Raw genomic sequence first — 14,254 nt, 5'->3', positions numbered from 1 at the left:
ACATTATAAATGAGTGCAACGTCTGACAGGTTAGGGGTGCTATGGACTGAAGGCCTGCATCCCCCCCCATCCCTGTCCATATGTTGAAGCCCTAATCCCCAGTGTGATGGTACCTGGAGGAGGGGTCTTTGGGAGGCAGTTGGGTTTAGATGAGACGGTGAAGGTGGAGCCCCACGACGGGATTAGTGCCCTTACAAGAAGAGACAGAGACCAGAGCCCTCTCTCTGCCACGGGAGGACACGGCAAGAAGGCGGCTGTCTGCAAGCCTGGGGGAGGGTCTCACCAGACCATTCCCCCCCCCTCCCCCGAATCGGTCAGCACCTTGATCTTGGACTTGCCAGCCTCCAGAACTGTGAGAAGTGACTGTTTGTTGTTTAAGCCAGCCCGTCTCTGGTGTTTTGTTATAGCAGGCCGAGCTAAGACATGCAGCCCCAGTGGAACAACCAAGTGTAAGGAGACGTTTTTGAGCTGATCAGGGTAATTTAGTTATGCAGGTAATGCTAATTTTCAGGTGTGCAAATGGCCTGGTGTTATAGAAGAAATGTCCATACTTCTTAGAGATGCAGTCCGGAGTATGCGGGAGTAAAATGAAATGAGGTTCCAGATATTCTTTTAATTTTATAAATGGAGAGTGTAAGCAAAGCAGCAAAGTATCGTAACTGTCAAATCTGGGTGATGGACATGCCAGTGCTCACTATACTCTCTATTCCCCCTGCTTTTGTGGGTTTGACATTTTTCACAATGAAATATTTTCATGTGGTCAGGGATTCTAGTCTTTCTACACTCAAGCAAAGTCCTAAGGTAATCTAGGACACAGATCCACCTGAGACACACGGGTACCTTTAAGCTGGAAAAAGAGGCATTGTACAAAGTGAACTTCAAATATTTCACATAAACTCACTTGAGTAATGGAGACAGCTGTAGGAAATCTGGATTTCGGGAGCTTTGAAGAGGGAACTTTGCTCTAATGAAGCTGCCGAGATACTGGTCAAGGCTGGATTCTGAACTCAGAAGCAATTCGCCCAGAAACACACAGAAAATGAGGAGAATAAGAGCTGATATACGTACCGTGCTTTACGGCTCATGTGTATTTTCAGGTACGTCGTATCATTTCATCTTCCCTTTTCATTTAATCCCCTTTACTTCACCTCTTAAGGTGTAAGATTACTTTCCACCTTTTATAGACATTTCTGCAAATAGAGTCCCTTGGAGCAGGGAATGTGAGAGAGAGGTGGCCTCGGCTTTGTCTGCTTGGCACTGGCAGCCAGGTGTGCCCTCTGTGCCCCTGAAATGTAAACCTGACACATCATTTCCCAAATTAAAGTCCCTCAACTCACAAGGTGGAAGCAACCCAAGTGCTCACAGACAGATGAACGGATAAACTGTGTTCCATGCGTTCAGTGGAATATTTTTCAGCCTTAAAAAGGAAGGAAGCTCTGGCATATGCACTACAACACGCATGAACCTTGAGACATCATGTTACGCGAAATAAGCCAGACACAGAACGACACATACTGTGTGATTCCACTCACGTGAGGTCCCTAGAGCAGCCAAGTTCATAGAATGGGGGTGCCAGGGGCTGGTGGGAGGGGCAAACGGGAAATTATTGTTCAGTGGGGTCGGAGTTTCCGTTTGGGAAGAGGGTGAAATTGTGGAGATGAACGGTGGCGATGGGAGCACAGTATGGATGCACTTCCTGCCACTGGATGCTGCACTCAGGTGGTTAAAACGGTTAAACGTTGTGTTCTGGATATTTCACCTCAATGTTTAAAATCCTTCCATAACTGTCACCTAGAGAGGAACAGTAAGTTCCTTAGAGCCTGAGGTCGCACCCCAGCCCTGCCCCCTCCCGTAAGCTCCGTTCCGAGGTCCCGCTGCAGGCGTGCGGCGTGCTGGCCGCGCGGGGGCCCTCCCCCCCGGGCTGTGTGTCCCCTCCTCCTGAGCCTGGGCCCCGGGGCCCCGGGGCCACGCCGCTGCCCGGATCCACGCTGCGCAAGTCGCCGGCTCGCAGGCCTCAGCTTCGTCCCCTAGAAAGCGCGGCGATAAACTCGCCGCTAGTGTGGCGATGACGTGAACGAGCACGTGCGCCCTTAGAATTGGGCCTGGCACAGCGTAAACGCTTAACAAACTGTCACTTGTCGCCCTGAGAAGGTCCTCTGACGGGCTCGCGCCCCCTGGTCTCAGGAAGAGCGGGGCGCCTCCTCCTCTGCTCCCCACGCCGTGCCATTCACACACTTGGGGTTTTTTAAGAAAGAAAGAGTGTTCCTGTTTGCGTAGACGTGTGTCTGCCGCCGCACCGCGCGCCAAAGGTGAGACACCGCCTCCCGCCTCCGCCCAGGGGCGGCCCCGGCCCACCGCGCGCCCCCGGCTGCAGGGAGGCTCCGTGGAGGCCGGGAGGCCCTGGGCCTCGGCACGGGCGCCTCGGGAGAGGACAGAAGGGCCGGCCTGGCCAGGCGCGGCCCCATCGCACGCAAACACTCACAGCCCGAAGGACGCGGACGCCAGCCGCGACGGCTGCCACGAGGCAGTGAGGACTCACCGGGCTGCGCGGGCGGCGGCAGAGCGGGGCCTGTCCCCCCGGCCCCCGGCCCGGGTCTCGCCTCCCGGACGGCGCTGTGCCACCAGAGCCGCGGGGCAGGGGCGGGCTGGGCTCCGCGTCCCCAGCGAGAGGGCTGTCACTGACCCGCCGCCCTTGTCACGCGGCCTCCGCCTCCGCCTGCCGACGCCTCCAGCTCTGCCTTCACCGCGCAGGTAGGGCCCCGGCTTCCACCCACCCCTCTCCGCCCCGCACCCTCTTCACAGGATATGTTAAGCCCCGGGAAGAATGCCTTAGTAAACATCGCTTTCTGTCTAAACATGTTAATAATTGTCGAATTTGGTTTGAGGGAATGTTTTATTATAATGGCTGTTAACAGGAAGGTCTCCAGCTGTCAAATCACCTCGCACGCTTCACAGAGAAAAATCTAGGTGTCCCAAGGGTGGTCCAGGACCTCTGCGTGGATGAACAGTCAGGTAGACGGGGCAGGGCGGGGGAGAGAGGGAGAGAGCGTTCGTGACGGAACAAAGAGGGGACCTCAGGCTCACGACAGAGTGGTACCGACTTGTTCCCAGGCTCTGTGCTTACAAACCCCCGGGGGACCCGGCCAAAGCCAGAATCAGCCGCCCGGGGTGGGGACGGGGAGGGGCGGCGGCCCGGAAACCCTCCCAGGCCGCGGGCTGCAGGACCCCCGCGCTGGAACCGCGAGCCTCTGCAACGGGCAGACCTTCCCAGACGCACGAATAAGCAGTGATTCTTCCATCCTTTTAGAAAAATAATGATCACCTTCAACCAATGTTTCTTTGGTTTTGAAGAACTTTGGGGGGAAATATTTTAGACATCTACTTCCTCAGCGATAGCCCTACCGAGGCCTCTGAAGTAGGGCCTGAGACTTGAATCTTGAGGGAGCCGGAGCCACTTAATGAGAGAAAAATACTGATTTGGGAACAAGTGCAAGAGGGCTGCCGAAGGAGAGAAGTGAGATTTCGTGTTAAAACCCAATTAACCAACACGTTCCCTCTACCCACTTCGAGAGCTTCGCCCAACGACCCCGATCCAGATGAAAGGCGGCTCTCGTCTTCTAAACTAGATGAACACCTTAAAAGCTGTAAGTTAAACACCTTCTTATGTTTCACAGCCTTTGGGAAAGACTTCTTATTCAAAGATTCCTGTCGTAAACACTTTTGTAAAATAAATAGCATTCTTAATTCAACTTCATGTAAATCTGAGTTGTCCTGAGTTGAGTTGGATGATTTTGAATGAAAAATCACTCTCATTTTTCCTGTCAAATATTCAAGACCTTTTGACTCTCTCAAACCTAAGATTCCACAAAATCCAGACACACGTTCCCCCAAGAATTTGGCTGATGTCCCAGGAACCCTGAAGCCTTCCACAGCCTGGCCCTCATTTCAGCCCACCCCCACTAAAACATTAAACACGTGAAAGCAAATGGTGCACACAGAGCACTTCTTCCGTGAGAAATGAAGTCATGGCAGTGCCTCAGCCCGAACACGGCTGGCGCGGGCCAGGAGGGTCTCTGCACACAGCTATCCGTGGGCACGCAGCGGGGGGCCCGGGCAGCACGACGGCTGCGCCCAGGGCCCTGTCGTGGACTGGGTCACCGCTGGCCACCCTCTGGCCCAAGTCACAGGTCGATTCCTCCCCTCTGGCTCCAATTCCTGCTGCACCATTTGGCCTGCAGGACCCCCAGGCCAGCGAGTGTTCCAGCAGCCTCCCCAGAGGCAGAGGGACGAGCCTGGGCCCCCCGCCCCGCCCAGGGCTTTCACCAGCTACTTAGCCCTGGAGCCACTTGCCTTTTGTTCCCGGCAGTCCCAGCAGGAACCTGATGCCAGGCTGCTAGCCCACCAGGTAGAGCGCACATTCCAGAACCTGGGCTGCCTGCCAACCACCCACCAGAGGTCCCCACCCCCGAAACCCAAGCCCGGAGCCTGAGCCCAGGAGCCCAGGCGGATCCCGCGCTGGCACCGTGGGCCCGGGAGGCCTCCCCCCTCACGACCTGCTGCAGAGCCGAGGCCCAGAGGCCAGAGACTGGGCACGGCCGGGCTCCACTGCCCTCACCTTCGGGCTGACTTCAGTGACTTCCCACGTCTTAGCCCTGAAAACAAAACGAAGCACTGCTGGGACACTGCTGTCAGTGGTTTGGTTATGTGGCCAGACAGTCAAAGGTTGCCCTGGGGTTTGCTGAGTTTGGGGCTTTCTTCTCTCATTGATGACTGTTCCCGGTACCCGACCCCCGACGCCGGGGAGCGCTGAGCCCGCATCCTGTCTGTCTTGGGGAGCAAGTTGAGGCTACTTCTAAACCTCACCTAGTCTGCTCTCAGTACAGGATACCCAAGCAGAGACCTTCATCACCACTGGGGACACCAGGACCCCCGAGATGTCAGAAGAACTGTAAAATGAGGACAAGAAGGTCTCCTGAGGGTTCCAACACTCATCTTTGCCTACGTCTCACAGCGCTGGTTTCCTCTCTCTCTCCATCTCTCTCTCCCTCCCTTTCTCTCTCTCTCTGCTCTCCCTGAATTTCAGTGACCCCAGATCTAATATAGGAAGAAAACCATCTGGGACCCCATCACCCTTGGGGGTCTTTTCTATCTCCTCTGAACCCCCCGCCGGGCCCCGTCTCCTTGGAGGCGGCACCTGACACCAGTGAGGGTCCCCCTCGGCCCCGGCCCCTCCCTCCCTCTCCCCCCACCCGTCTCTGCTCCTCCCTCTCCCCCCTCCCCCAGGGCCCCAACGCGCCCTGCGCACAGACGCTGCAGGTCTTCCCCCGCAGCCTGACCGCCCTCCCGAAGCACCTGTGACACCCTGGGAGCCGCGTCCACCTGGGCCCAAAGCAGCGTGTCTGAGGCTGGGTTCACCCTCCCACAAAACCAGCTCCTTCTCCGACCCCCCTGCACCACCATCTCCCCAGGCAGCTGGGCTTGGAATCCACCCTGGTCACCCCATCTCCCTCTGCTCCCGCACCCACCGTCCCCGAGCCCCCTCTGTCCCATCTCCCCTCCCTTCCATCCCCTGCCCAGTCCAAGCAGACTCTTCGACTACGTGCATGGACCACTGGACGGAGCCCCTAGCTGACTCCTGTCCTTTGGAATCCAAAAGCTCTAGAGCAGAATCGCGCCTTCAGAAGCACCTCCTGTCTCCCTGGGCTCACGGGGGAGGGAGGAGGGAGGGGGCGGAGGCCTGAGGCGGCCTCAGCAGGGCGGGCGTCGCAGGATCTGGCTCGTGCACTGCCTGCAACAAGACTGCAGCCGAGACACTCCCGTGCGGCATCGGCATGACACCAGCCCATCCCCTGAACACGGCATCCCTTCCTGCCCCTGCTGGCCTCCTTTTACCCCTTTCCCTGGGCTCATTCGTCCCGACAGCCGGCGAGGCCCCCCTCAGGAGCCGCTCCTCCAGGAAGCCCACTCCGGCCCTCCTGCTCCTGAACAAACACTTTCTCGACCTCTCTCGGGACGCAGCACATCTCCCCTCAGTCCAGGCCTCGGTCCTGCTTGAAACCGTAGACCACCTGCTCACTTTTTATCCTTTCCAGAACCTTTCGTCCTGAATAAGAAATAGTTACGCCGAATGGCATCATATGGCTCCAAAGAAGCTGGCGGTGGTCCCCAGCCATGGTCCCCTCCAACTCCCACCCCCGCCAGGAAGTGATCAGGAGAGGAGAGGAGGAGAGAGGTGAAACCACCGTACAATGAACACCAGCAGCTATCTTCACAGCAGGAACGACGGGAAGCTAAGCCCGCCAAACAGCCTGCGTCGGGTGAGCCCTGCCCTGCTCCCGGGACGTGGCTGGCCAGGCTCCGCTGCCCCCCTGCTCCTACGGAACGGAAGCCAGTCCTGTCCCTGTTCAGGCTGCAAAACCGCAGGCCCACCCTCTGCCCCCTCCTCGTCCGTCCAACAGAAACTCTCCCTACGTTTCCATCAGAAAGGAGTCCATTCATTCTGAGTTGATATTTTGTATTTTGTTGCCCAAAGCACCATCACGGAACAAACAGGGGGAAACGGTTCCATGAGAAAACAGAGAGGCGACCTTCGAACTCCCGCCAGGCTCTCGAGGCCAAAGGCAGGCGGTGCTGGAGTGGAGGGGGACAGGCCCCATGTGGTGGCAGAACACAGCACAGCGACACAGGTGTCACCTCTCGAGGCCCTGTCACCACGTGTGTGCTGTTGACTGTCACAGGCCTGAGCCTGGTCACGTGGGTCATTTCTCCAAGAAGCCAGCATGGGGGGCGGGCAAGATGTGGCGGCTTCAGGGGATGCCTGGGGGGAGGGGAAGCGTCTCTCCCACCCACCTCTGCTGATGCACAGAAAGGCAGTCAACAGCCGCAAGAAGAGCTGCGTTTCCACGAAAACAGGCTTCCAGCCTCCCGAGCTATTTCTATGGAAATATAATGTACCACTGGGTATAAATAGAACTCACGGCCGCCAGGAATTTTCTTTTCTTTTCTTTGTCCCTCTACAGAAGCTAAAGATATTCACACCATACGAAGAAAAACTAGTGGAGAATAATTTAAGACACCTCTGAAACGCCTGCTTGGGCTATTTTTACTTTTTCTCATTCCATTGAGACAAAAGGTTCTAAAAATGGACTTGGAGAAGCCAAGTTCTGATAACAGCCATTGGGTGAGCTCCTTGAGAGCAGGCGCCCCACGCTGCATTCCCCTGTGTCCCCGCAGGTGACCGAACAGGGCAGGGGGTAGGGACGCGTGTGGGTGGAGGAGCCTTACAGAAAGGAGGAGAGGAGGCGTCCCTTCCAGAGTTTCAGGGCGGCAAACAAGTTCCACGAAGGAACCTTCCTTTCTGTAAACCAGCAGGGTGAACAGGACCTCACAGCGGAACGAGCCGAGGAGCAAGGGCCATCCCGGGAGGCAGCAGCCTGCACAGAAGCGAAGACCTTCGGGGCCTGGGACACGGTGGGGCCCGGGGCTGGGGCTGGAAGTGGCACGGGCCCAAGCCTGGACGCGGGGCCCTGAGGACTCGGGGACTCAGTCACGGGGCAGCAGGGGCCAAGGAAGCCCTTCTGAGGAGAGCAAGCCCATGGTCAAAGCTAAGCCACGTAGAGGACAGACAGGCCACAGGGAGGGCGCTGCGGGCCCAGGGGGAGCAGAGAAGGCAGGGCGACGGCGGCACGGGAAGAGCTTACTCACGGGACTCGGCGGCGGATGAGACGTGAGCAGAGCAGCAGGGGAAGGAGCGAGGCGCCAGACTGCGGGAGGGGCCGCCCCCCGGCAGCCGTGGCTCCCACCTCAGCTGCTCGGCCCCGGGGCCTCTGGAGGCTTGTTACAGGGCGCAGTGGAGCTAGAGCCGAGGTGGCTGGGAGCCCAGCACGGAGGGGTCGGGGGGCCAGGGAGCCACGGAGGACACAGGCAGGGGCAGGGCAGAGAGGAGGGAACCGGGCTGGAGGGGTGCCGTGGGCCCTGCCCGCCTTGGACAGGACCGGCTGCCCCAAACCTACCTCCTGCAGTCGGAGCCCCCCGGAGCCCAGGCCCGGCCAGCCCGTGTAAGGACACTTGGAAGGGCTTCTCCCTAGTCCTTGGCCCCCTGCAGCGGAAGAAGCCCGCTGACCACTCACAACGCCAGAGGGAAGAGCGCTCGCTGTGCCCCCTAGTTCCCCGGTCTCAGCCACCCCGTCTCTGTCCGGAGCATGAACATAAAACAAGGGAAAGGTCACTCAGATACACGAAGCCAGTGATCTATGTGAAGCCCCAAGGCCCTCCCCGCATTCAGTTAACCTTGTTACAAGCCTTACACTTGCCCTGTAAAGCTAGAGCTCCTGGTATTTCTAGGCAATGCCAAATATTCCCCCAGCAATTATCACATTGACAGGGAAACGTTTCCTGTACGAGGGCCTTCTGAAACGTGCACACTGGACCGTGACTTCTTAAATGCATTTCAGCCCACCTCCACAGGCTGACTGCCGTCTCTACCGGCCCTCCCCGCCGGGAGCCGGGCGACCCGCCGGTGAAGACGGCTCTTGGCCACGTGCAGGCGGAGGTGGCCATCACCGAGGAGCCGTGACCCGGGACCCCGACAGCCGGGGTGGACGTCGCACGAGCCCTCCGAGAGCCCAGGGGCCCAGGAGGCTCAACAGAGGCCACCCCTGGGCCGCCACCCTCCTCTCTCCTGGTCCTGATTCTGCCTCCCAGTCACTGTACTGACTTGGCCTGACTTGGCCTCCGGGCGAATCCCCATCTCTGGCTCCTCCTCGGGCGGCTCGGTTCAGCATCCGGACGGTTCCTCCGGTTTCTGCTCTGTTTCGGCATCTCTCCCCGGGGCGTCCCTGACCCGCTAACCCAGTCCAGGGCCCCTCTCCCGATGCCCGGGAAACATTTCCTCAAGATGACCGGCAGAGTGTTCTCTCGTGGGAAAAAACCCAAAGGAGAGAGAATCTAGAAATGGGGAAGGAGAAGCACCTTTCCCTCCTTCCTGGGGAAAACTGAGTTCTCTCAGGCAGCGACGGAGGTGCGTCTTGTGGTCACAGACACCTGCACCAGGGCTGCCCGGGCGCCCGACTTCCCGAGGACGAGGCAGAGGGGTCAGGGGATCCAGCAGGAATGAGGGAGGCCCTGTCCGCCCCTGCGCTCAGCACCTCGTGAGGAACAGCAGGACGCGTCAGCAGACAGACGATCCCAGGCTCCACTACAGGGACACGGAACACCGAGCACGCCCAACAAGCCCTGGTCCTGGAGGAGCCAGACAGCCTCACGGACGAGCCGCACGAACCGGAGAGCTGATGGCGGTGACAGGTGGCTTCTGTCCCAGGTCAAGCACCAGAGCAGCCGTGAGGAGACAAAATAAACTCACACTCATTTTCCTAAAATGAAGCTCATTGTCACAGCCATGGTATGAGATGGATATGCTTATTAAAGAGAGTGTGTGTCTCTAGCTGCTTTTTTGGGCCAAAGGGAAGAAAAGTAATAAGTGATTTTGTTAATCATTATGACCACTGTCATGCCCTTTACAAAATATAAAAGCATCAACAAATTAAAACAATTCTCACTCTGAGTCATAATAAAAATTCATTAATTCAGACTCTACAGGTACATTTTAAGAAACATTTTAAGAAAACCAACGTTATCCTTTTACTAGGAGAGTAAACAAGACTGGGGAGAACGCTAGGACACCTAAGAGGGGAAATGCAGAACGTTCTTCAGAACTGCCTTGACAGGTAAGTGCTGGGTTGTTTATTAACACCAGTGAGCTGATCACCCGTCTCTCAGGCATTCGACAAACCACTCACCCCGAGTCTTCCACGCGCAGCCCGATTCAAGGCATTGGGAGTCCCGTGGCAGAGCGGACAGACACGCTGCCTGGCCCGGCACCTGAAGCGTGATGGCATATTTGACGACAAAAACAAGATCCTGCAAGTCAAGTTTATGAGAAATAAATCAAGTATGCGGAAGTACTCTTGAAAACTGAAGTGTTATCCAAATGTTAGCCAACTTTTTTTTTTTTTTTTTTTGGCTGCATTGGGTCTTCGTTGATGCGCACGGGCTTTCTCTAGTTGCGGCGAGCGGTAGCTGCTCTTCATTGCGGTGCGCAGGCTTCTCATTGCGGTGGCTTCTCTTGTTATGGAGCAAAGGCTCTAGGCACGCAGGCTTCAGTAGCTGTGGCACGAAGGATCTAGAGCGTAGGCTCAGTAGTTGTGGCACGCGGGCTCTGTAGTTGTGGATCACAGGCTCTAGAGCACACGCTCAGTAGTTGCGGCACACGGGCTTAGTTGCTCCTCAGCATGTGGGATCTTCCCGGGCCAGGGCTCGAACCCATGTCCCCTGCATTGGCAGGTGGATTCTTAACCACTGCACCACCAGGGAAGTCCCTGTTAGCCAACTTTATCCACATAATCCCAGTTATCTATGTTCTTAAACCAGCAAAAATTTAATCTGTTTTCAAATATTCCAGCATGCAGACTTTCCCCTTAATTTGGAAAGAGCTTTCCCTCCATTTAATTTTGTTTAACTCTGATATGACTGTGTATCTAGAAGAGATCTGAGGTTCTGGGATCAAATTATACCACTTTAGAGGTAAGGAAGCCAAGGTCCAGGAAAATTACGTGACCCGCCCGAGGCCAAATAGCAAGTTGGTAGCCAAACCAGAACAAACGCCCAAGTCTCCTGATGAGGCAAAAAATCTTTTTTCCACAAACTGCTTGGTTTGTCCTCTATTGGAAAATCACACTGAGTGAAGATACTTACGATACAGATTGCCAAGAAAGGCTTAGTATGCATTATATATAAATATCTCCCACGAGCAAATAAGAAAAAGTCAAGAGGGAAAATAAAAATAGGCAAAGATATCAACAGACAACGCCAGAAGAGGGAATCTAAATTGTCGGGAAAATATATATATCACATCACTAGTAATCAGGAAAATGAAAAATGAAGCAAAACGTAATTCCACATGAGCAAACATCTGAAGTCTGGAAACACCCCGTGAGGGCTGGAGCATGGGGCAGGGAGACCCCCGCCCCTGAGTGTCAGAGGACAGGAGCATCCACCGGCACGGCCACACGGAGCAGCGGCCCGGCAACACCTCGTGAAGTCAGACCACCACCAGCTCCGCGCTGGGGACGCACCCCGGAGAAGTTTCAGGCATGCTGCATGAGGAAATGTGGACAGGAATGGGTTTTTGCAGCATTTTAATAGGGAAAATATTGGAAACAACTTAAATATACCTTGATACAGTGGAAAATCAATTGGGAATGGATAAATAAATTCTAACTTATTCATACAATAGCAAGATGGAGAACATTTAAAATGAATTAACTCGCTATATTTAAAATGGATAACTATAACAAGGACCTACTGTATAGCACAGGGAACTCTGCTCAATATTCTGTAACAGTCTAATTGGGAAAAGAATTTGAAAAAGAATAGATACATGTATACATATAACTGAATCAATTTGTTGTACACCAGAAACTAACACAATATTGTGACTCAACTATACTCCAACATAAAATAAAAAGTTTAAAAAAAAATAAAGTTTACCCAAAATAACAAAAAATAAACAAATAAACATAAACAGAAAATGAATTAACTAGTTCTACACATACCTACAGGACTAGGTCTCAGATGTATAATTATGAGAGGCAAAATAGTGCTAAATATAAGCTGTACAGTAGGATACTGTTTGCGTGATTTTTAAATACCCCCAAAATACCATATATTATTTTAATTTTATACATACTTACATAGCAGAGATGAAAAGAGGATTTGCTTTGCAGGGAAGGTACTAAAACGCAGATGTAAATAGTACATGCCTGCTTCAGGATAATGATTTCCTCTGGAGGAAGGGTGAGAAATTACAGCCAGAGGCTGGGCCAGTACTGTGGTGGGCATTCAACTGTACCTCTATTTTTATTTCCTTTTAAAAAGATAGGGCAAAATGTTATGCTTTTGCCTGTACTTCTCTGTTTGCTTTATTTAAATATTTTATAACCAAATTCAATTGAGAAAAGAAATTCTTTCTAATAAGAAATTCTTATTTGATTAATACAACTTGTCCTATATATATATTAAAAACCCAATGTGCCGAGCAGAATGTGAATCTAAACAACATGTGAGTGACTGTGGGGAAATCTGTCCTCATATGAGTCTTTGCCTATTTCCTGCTGGGGTCCACAAAAGGATTAAATTGAAAGAGAAATCTTTAAGCACTCTTCCTGATTAACGTGAAGGACTCTTGGACTGCTCGGCCTCAGTGATTTTCTTTTCAGAAGATAATGTTCCTAGACTCTTACTAGCTGTCCCAAACTGCTCTGTTATTCTTGTTTTATAGATAGATAATAATGATAGACCAATAAATGATAGAGATCAATAATAATAAATAAATGATAGATATAGATCAATAATAGATGATAGATAACAGATAGACAAATGACAGATAATAGATAGATAGATGATAGACAATAGATATAGATGATAGACAGACAGACAGATAGATAGAATGACTCATCCAGCCCAAGAGGGAGTAGCTTTCTCTCCTAACGATTTGTAAGATATTGGAGTTGGGGGGAAGGCTTGGGATATGAAAGGCCCTGGAGAGAAAAGGCTGGACCTTAACTCCCCTCTTCTTGAATGTGGGCTGGACTTAGTGACCTGATTCCAAAGAACAGAGTGCAGAAAGGGGAAAACAGTCACACTTCCAGTGAAGAAGCCTGGCAGACACACCTTACGCACGTGCGCGTTTGACCGCACCAGAGAGGTGCCCTCTGACGGGATATGCTTAGAAAGAACTCCATGCCTGTGGCATTCTGTCCCAAACCCATAACCCCAGAGTCAGAAATTTCCCATGACTTTGTATCTGACCCTAAGTTTGCCCTCATTTACCGTGTCCCACGAGTGCCACCTCCCCGGAGGTGCTAAATGATAATATTAACATCGGGTGGAGAGAGGGCCAAATGGCTTTTGAGATTCTCTTTTCAAACCTTGAGACATTTGAGTCTATACACTCAACTGTCCTCAAAACCAGGAATTAGCTGATTCAAAATGCTGCCACCGTCAGGATTATAATCATTACACAGACTTCAGATCAAATTTTCTGGTGCCTGGATTGGAAGCTAACTGTTCCATAAGCTACTGATTAAGCCCCCGACTGAAGCTCACTTGTCCGCAAGTATGGAGTGGGCACTGCTGCTCTTGGGGGCTGACCCTCAGCAGGAGGGCACCCGTGAGTGCATTGCCCCCAGGACGCACCCAGCGCCTCCCAGCCACATCCTGCCTCTCCAGCCCCTGAGCCTCCACCACCCCCCTCACCCGGCAGCTGCTTTAGCCTCAGACACTCACCTCTTCCTCGGCAAGCCCTCCCCCGGCCAGTCCTGGCCACGTCCTGGAGCCCCCGGCCCTCCGTGTCCGAACAGTCATCAAGGTTTCCATCGCACGTTCAATGTCTGCACCCCCGTAGGCTACCCCTCTGCTTTGTCCAGCCCTCTAGCCCCAGGGCCACCTGTGCCACGCACCTGCCCAGCACACCCCAGATGTTCACCTAACCACTGCTGAAAGACGTGATTTACACGCTCCGGGCAGGAGGTCACCCTCACTCCCCTGTGCAAACGAGCAGCCAGAACTGACCATGGAAGTAGGCAGAGCGGTTGATTCAGACAAGAGGCGTGGAAAGGTCTCCTGAACTCTGAGATCTGAGAGGGTTAAGACCTCGCTTCAGGCGGAGGGGGGAGGGAATAGAAAGCCCCATCTTCAGGAGAATAAATTAAATGTACAAGAGCTATGACATTTATGCATTATGACTAGACTCCTTAAATACCGATACGTATCTTGGAAAAACAGACGGCAAAGTAAGGGGAAGTCCTCCCCACAACAGTGCTCCCCTTCAGGGCCCTCAGTCCTTAAAATACTAGGTCGAAAAGCTGGTCCCAGAGAGCAGCACGGCCAAAGGAACCACAGACGAGGGCACTGCCCAGAAACCACCGTGCTCTGCTGCCTCCTGCCACTGCTTACTGGGACCGGTACAGAAGCCCAAGGCTGAATTTTGGCTGTGAAAAATCAGCGGAGTAGTGAAAAGAGTTCCTTCTAAGCATCTTGTTTTCTCATACAATTCAACAGCATTGTTTACTCTGAAAAACAAAATGACAAATTGAGCCTTAAGAACCTAACCTGGGCCCCTAAAAAAAATACTGAAACTCAAATATTTCAAGGTGAAAAAGAGAAGATCATCCCGAAGCATCCTTTTCAGCATATG

General features: G+C 53.5%; 1 protein-coding gene and 1 long non-coding RNA gene across 8 annotated transcripts in view; both read right to left on the bottom strand.

The window, feature by feature from the left end:
• LOC309615413 overlaps positions 1–14,254 on the bottom strand; it is a 406,281-nt gene that overhangs the window by 368,931 nt on the left and 23,096 nt on the right. For 5 of the 7 annotated variants that reach the window (XR_014236800.1, XR_014236801.1, XR_014236802.1 and 2 more), the window contains exon 2: positions 9,798–14,129. The exons of the other annotated variants lie outside the window; for them this stretch is intronic. This is a non-coding gene — a long non-coding RNA (uncharacterized lncRNA). The remainder of the gene's footprint in view (positions 1–9,797; positions 14,130–14,254) is intronic. 7 annotated transcript variants of the gene reach the window in all.
• Positions 5,799–8,783, bottom strand: LOC309615779 (uncharacterized protein; the record flags this gene model as incomplete). Its single annotated transcript, XM_082365762.1, has 4 exons — positions 5,799–6,935; positions 7,285–7,577; positions 8,013–8,227; positions 8,717–8,783. 4 exons carry the CDS (start codon positions 8,781–8,783, stop codon positions 6,479–6,481), a joined length of 1,032 nt encoding a protein of 343 aa, XP_082221888.1. The 3' UTR covers positions 5,799–6,478.

The sequence above is a fragment of the Balaenoptera borealis genome, assembly GCF_965194805.1.
Source record: "Balaenoptera borealis genome assembly, chromosome: 18".
NCBI classification, from domain to species: Eukaryota; Metazoa; Chordata; class Mammalia; order Artiodactyla; family Balaenopteridae; genus Balaenoptera; species Balaenoptera borealis.
The sequence above is the reverse complement of the archived record's forward strand: the minus strand, read 5'-3'. Positions and strand labels throughout refer to the sequence as shown.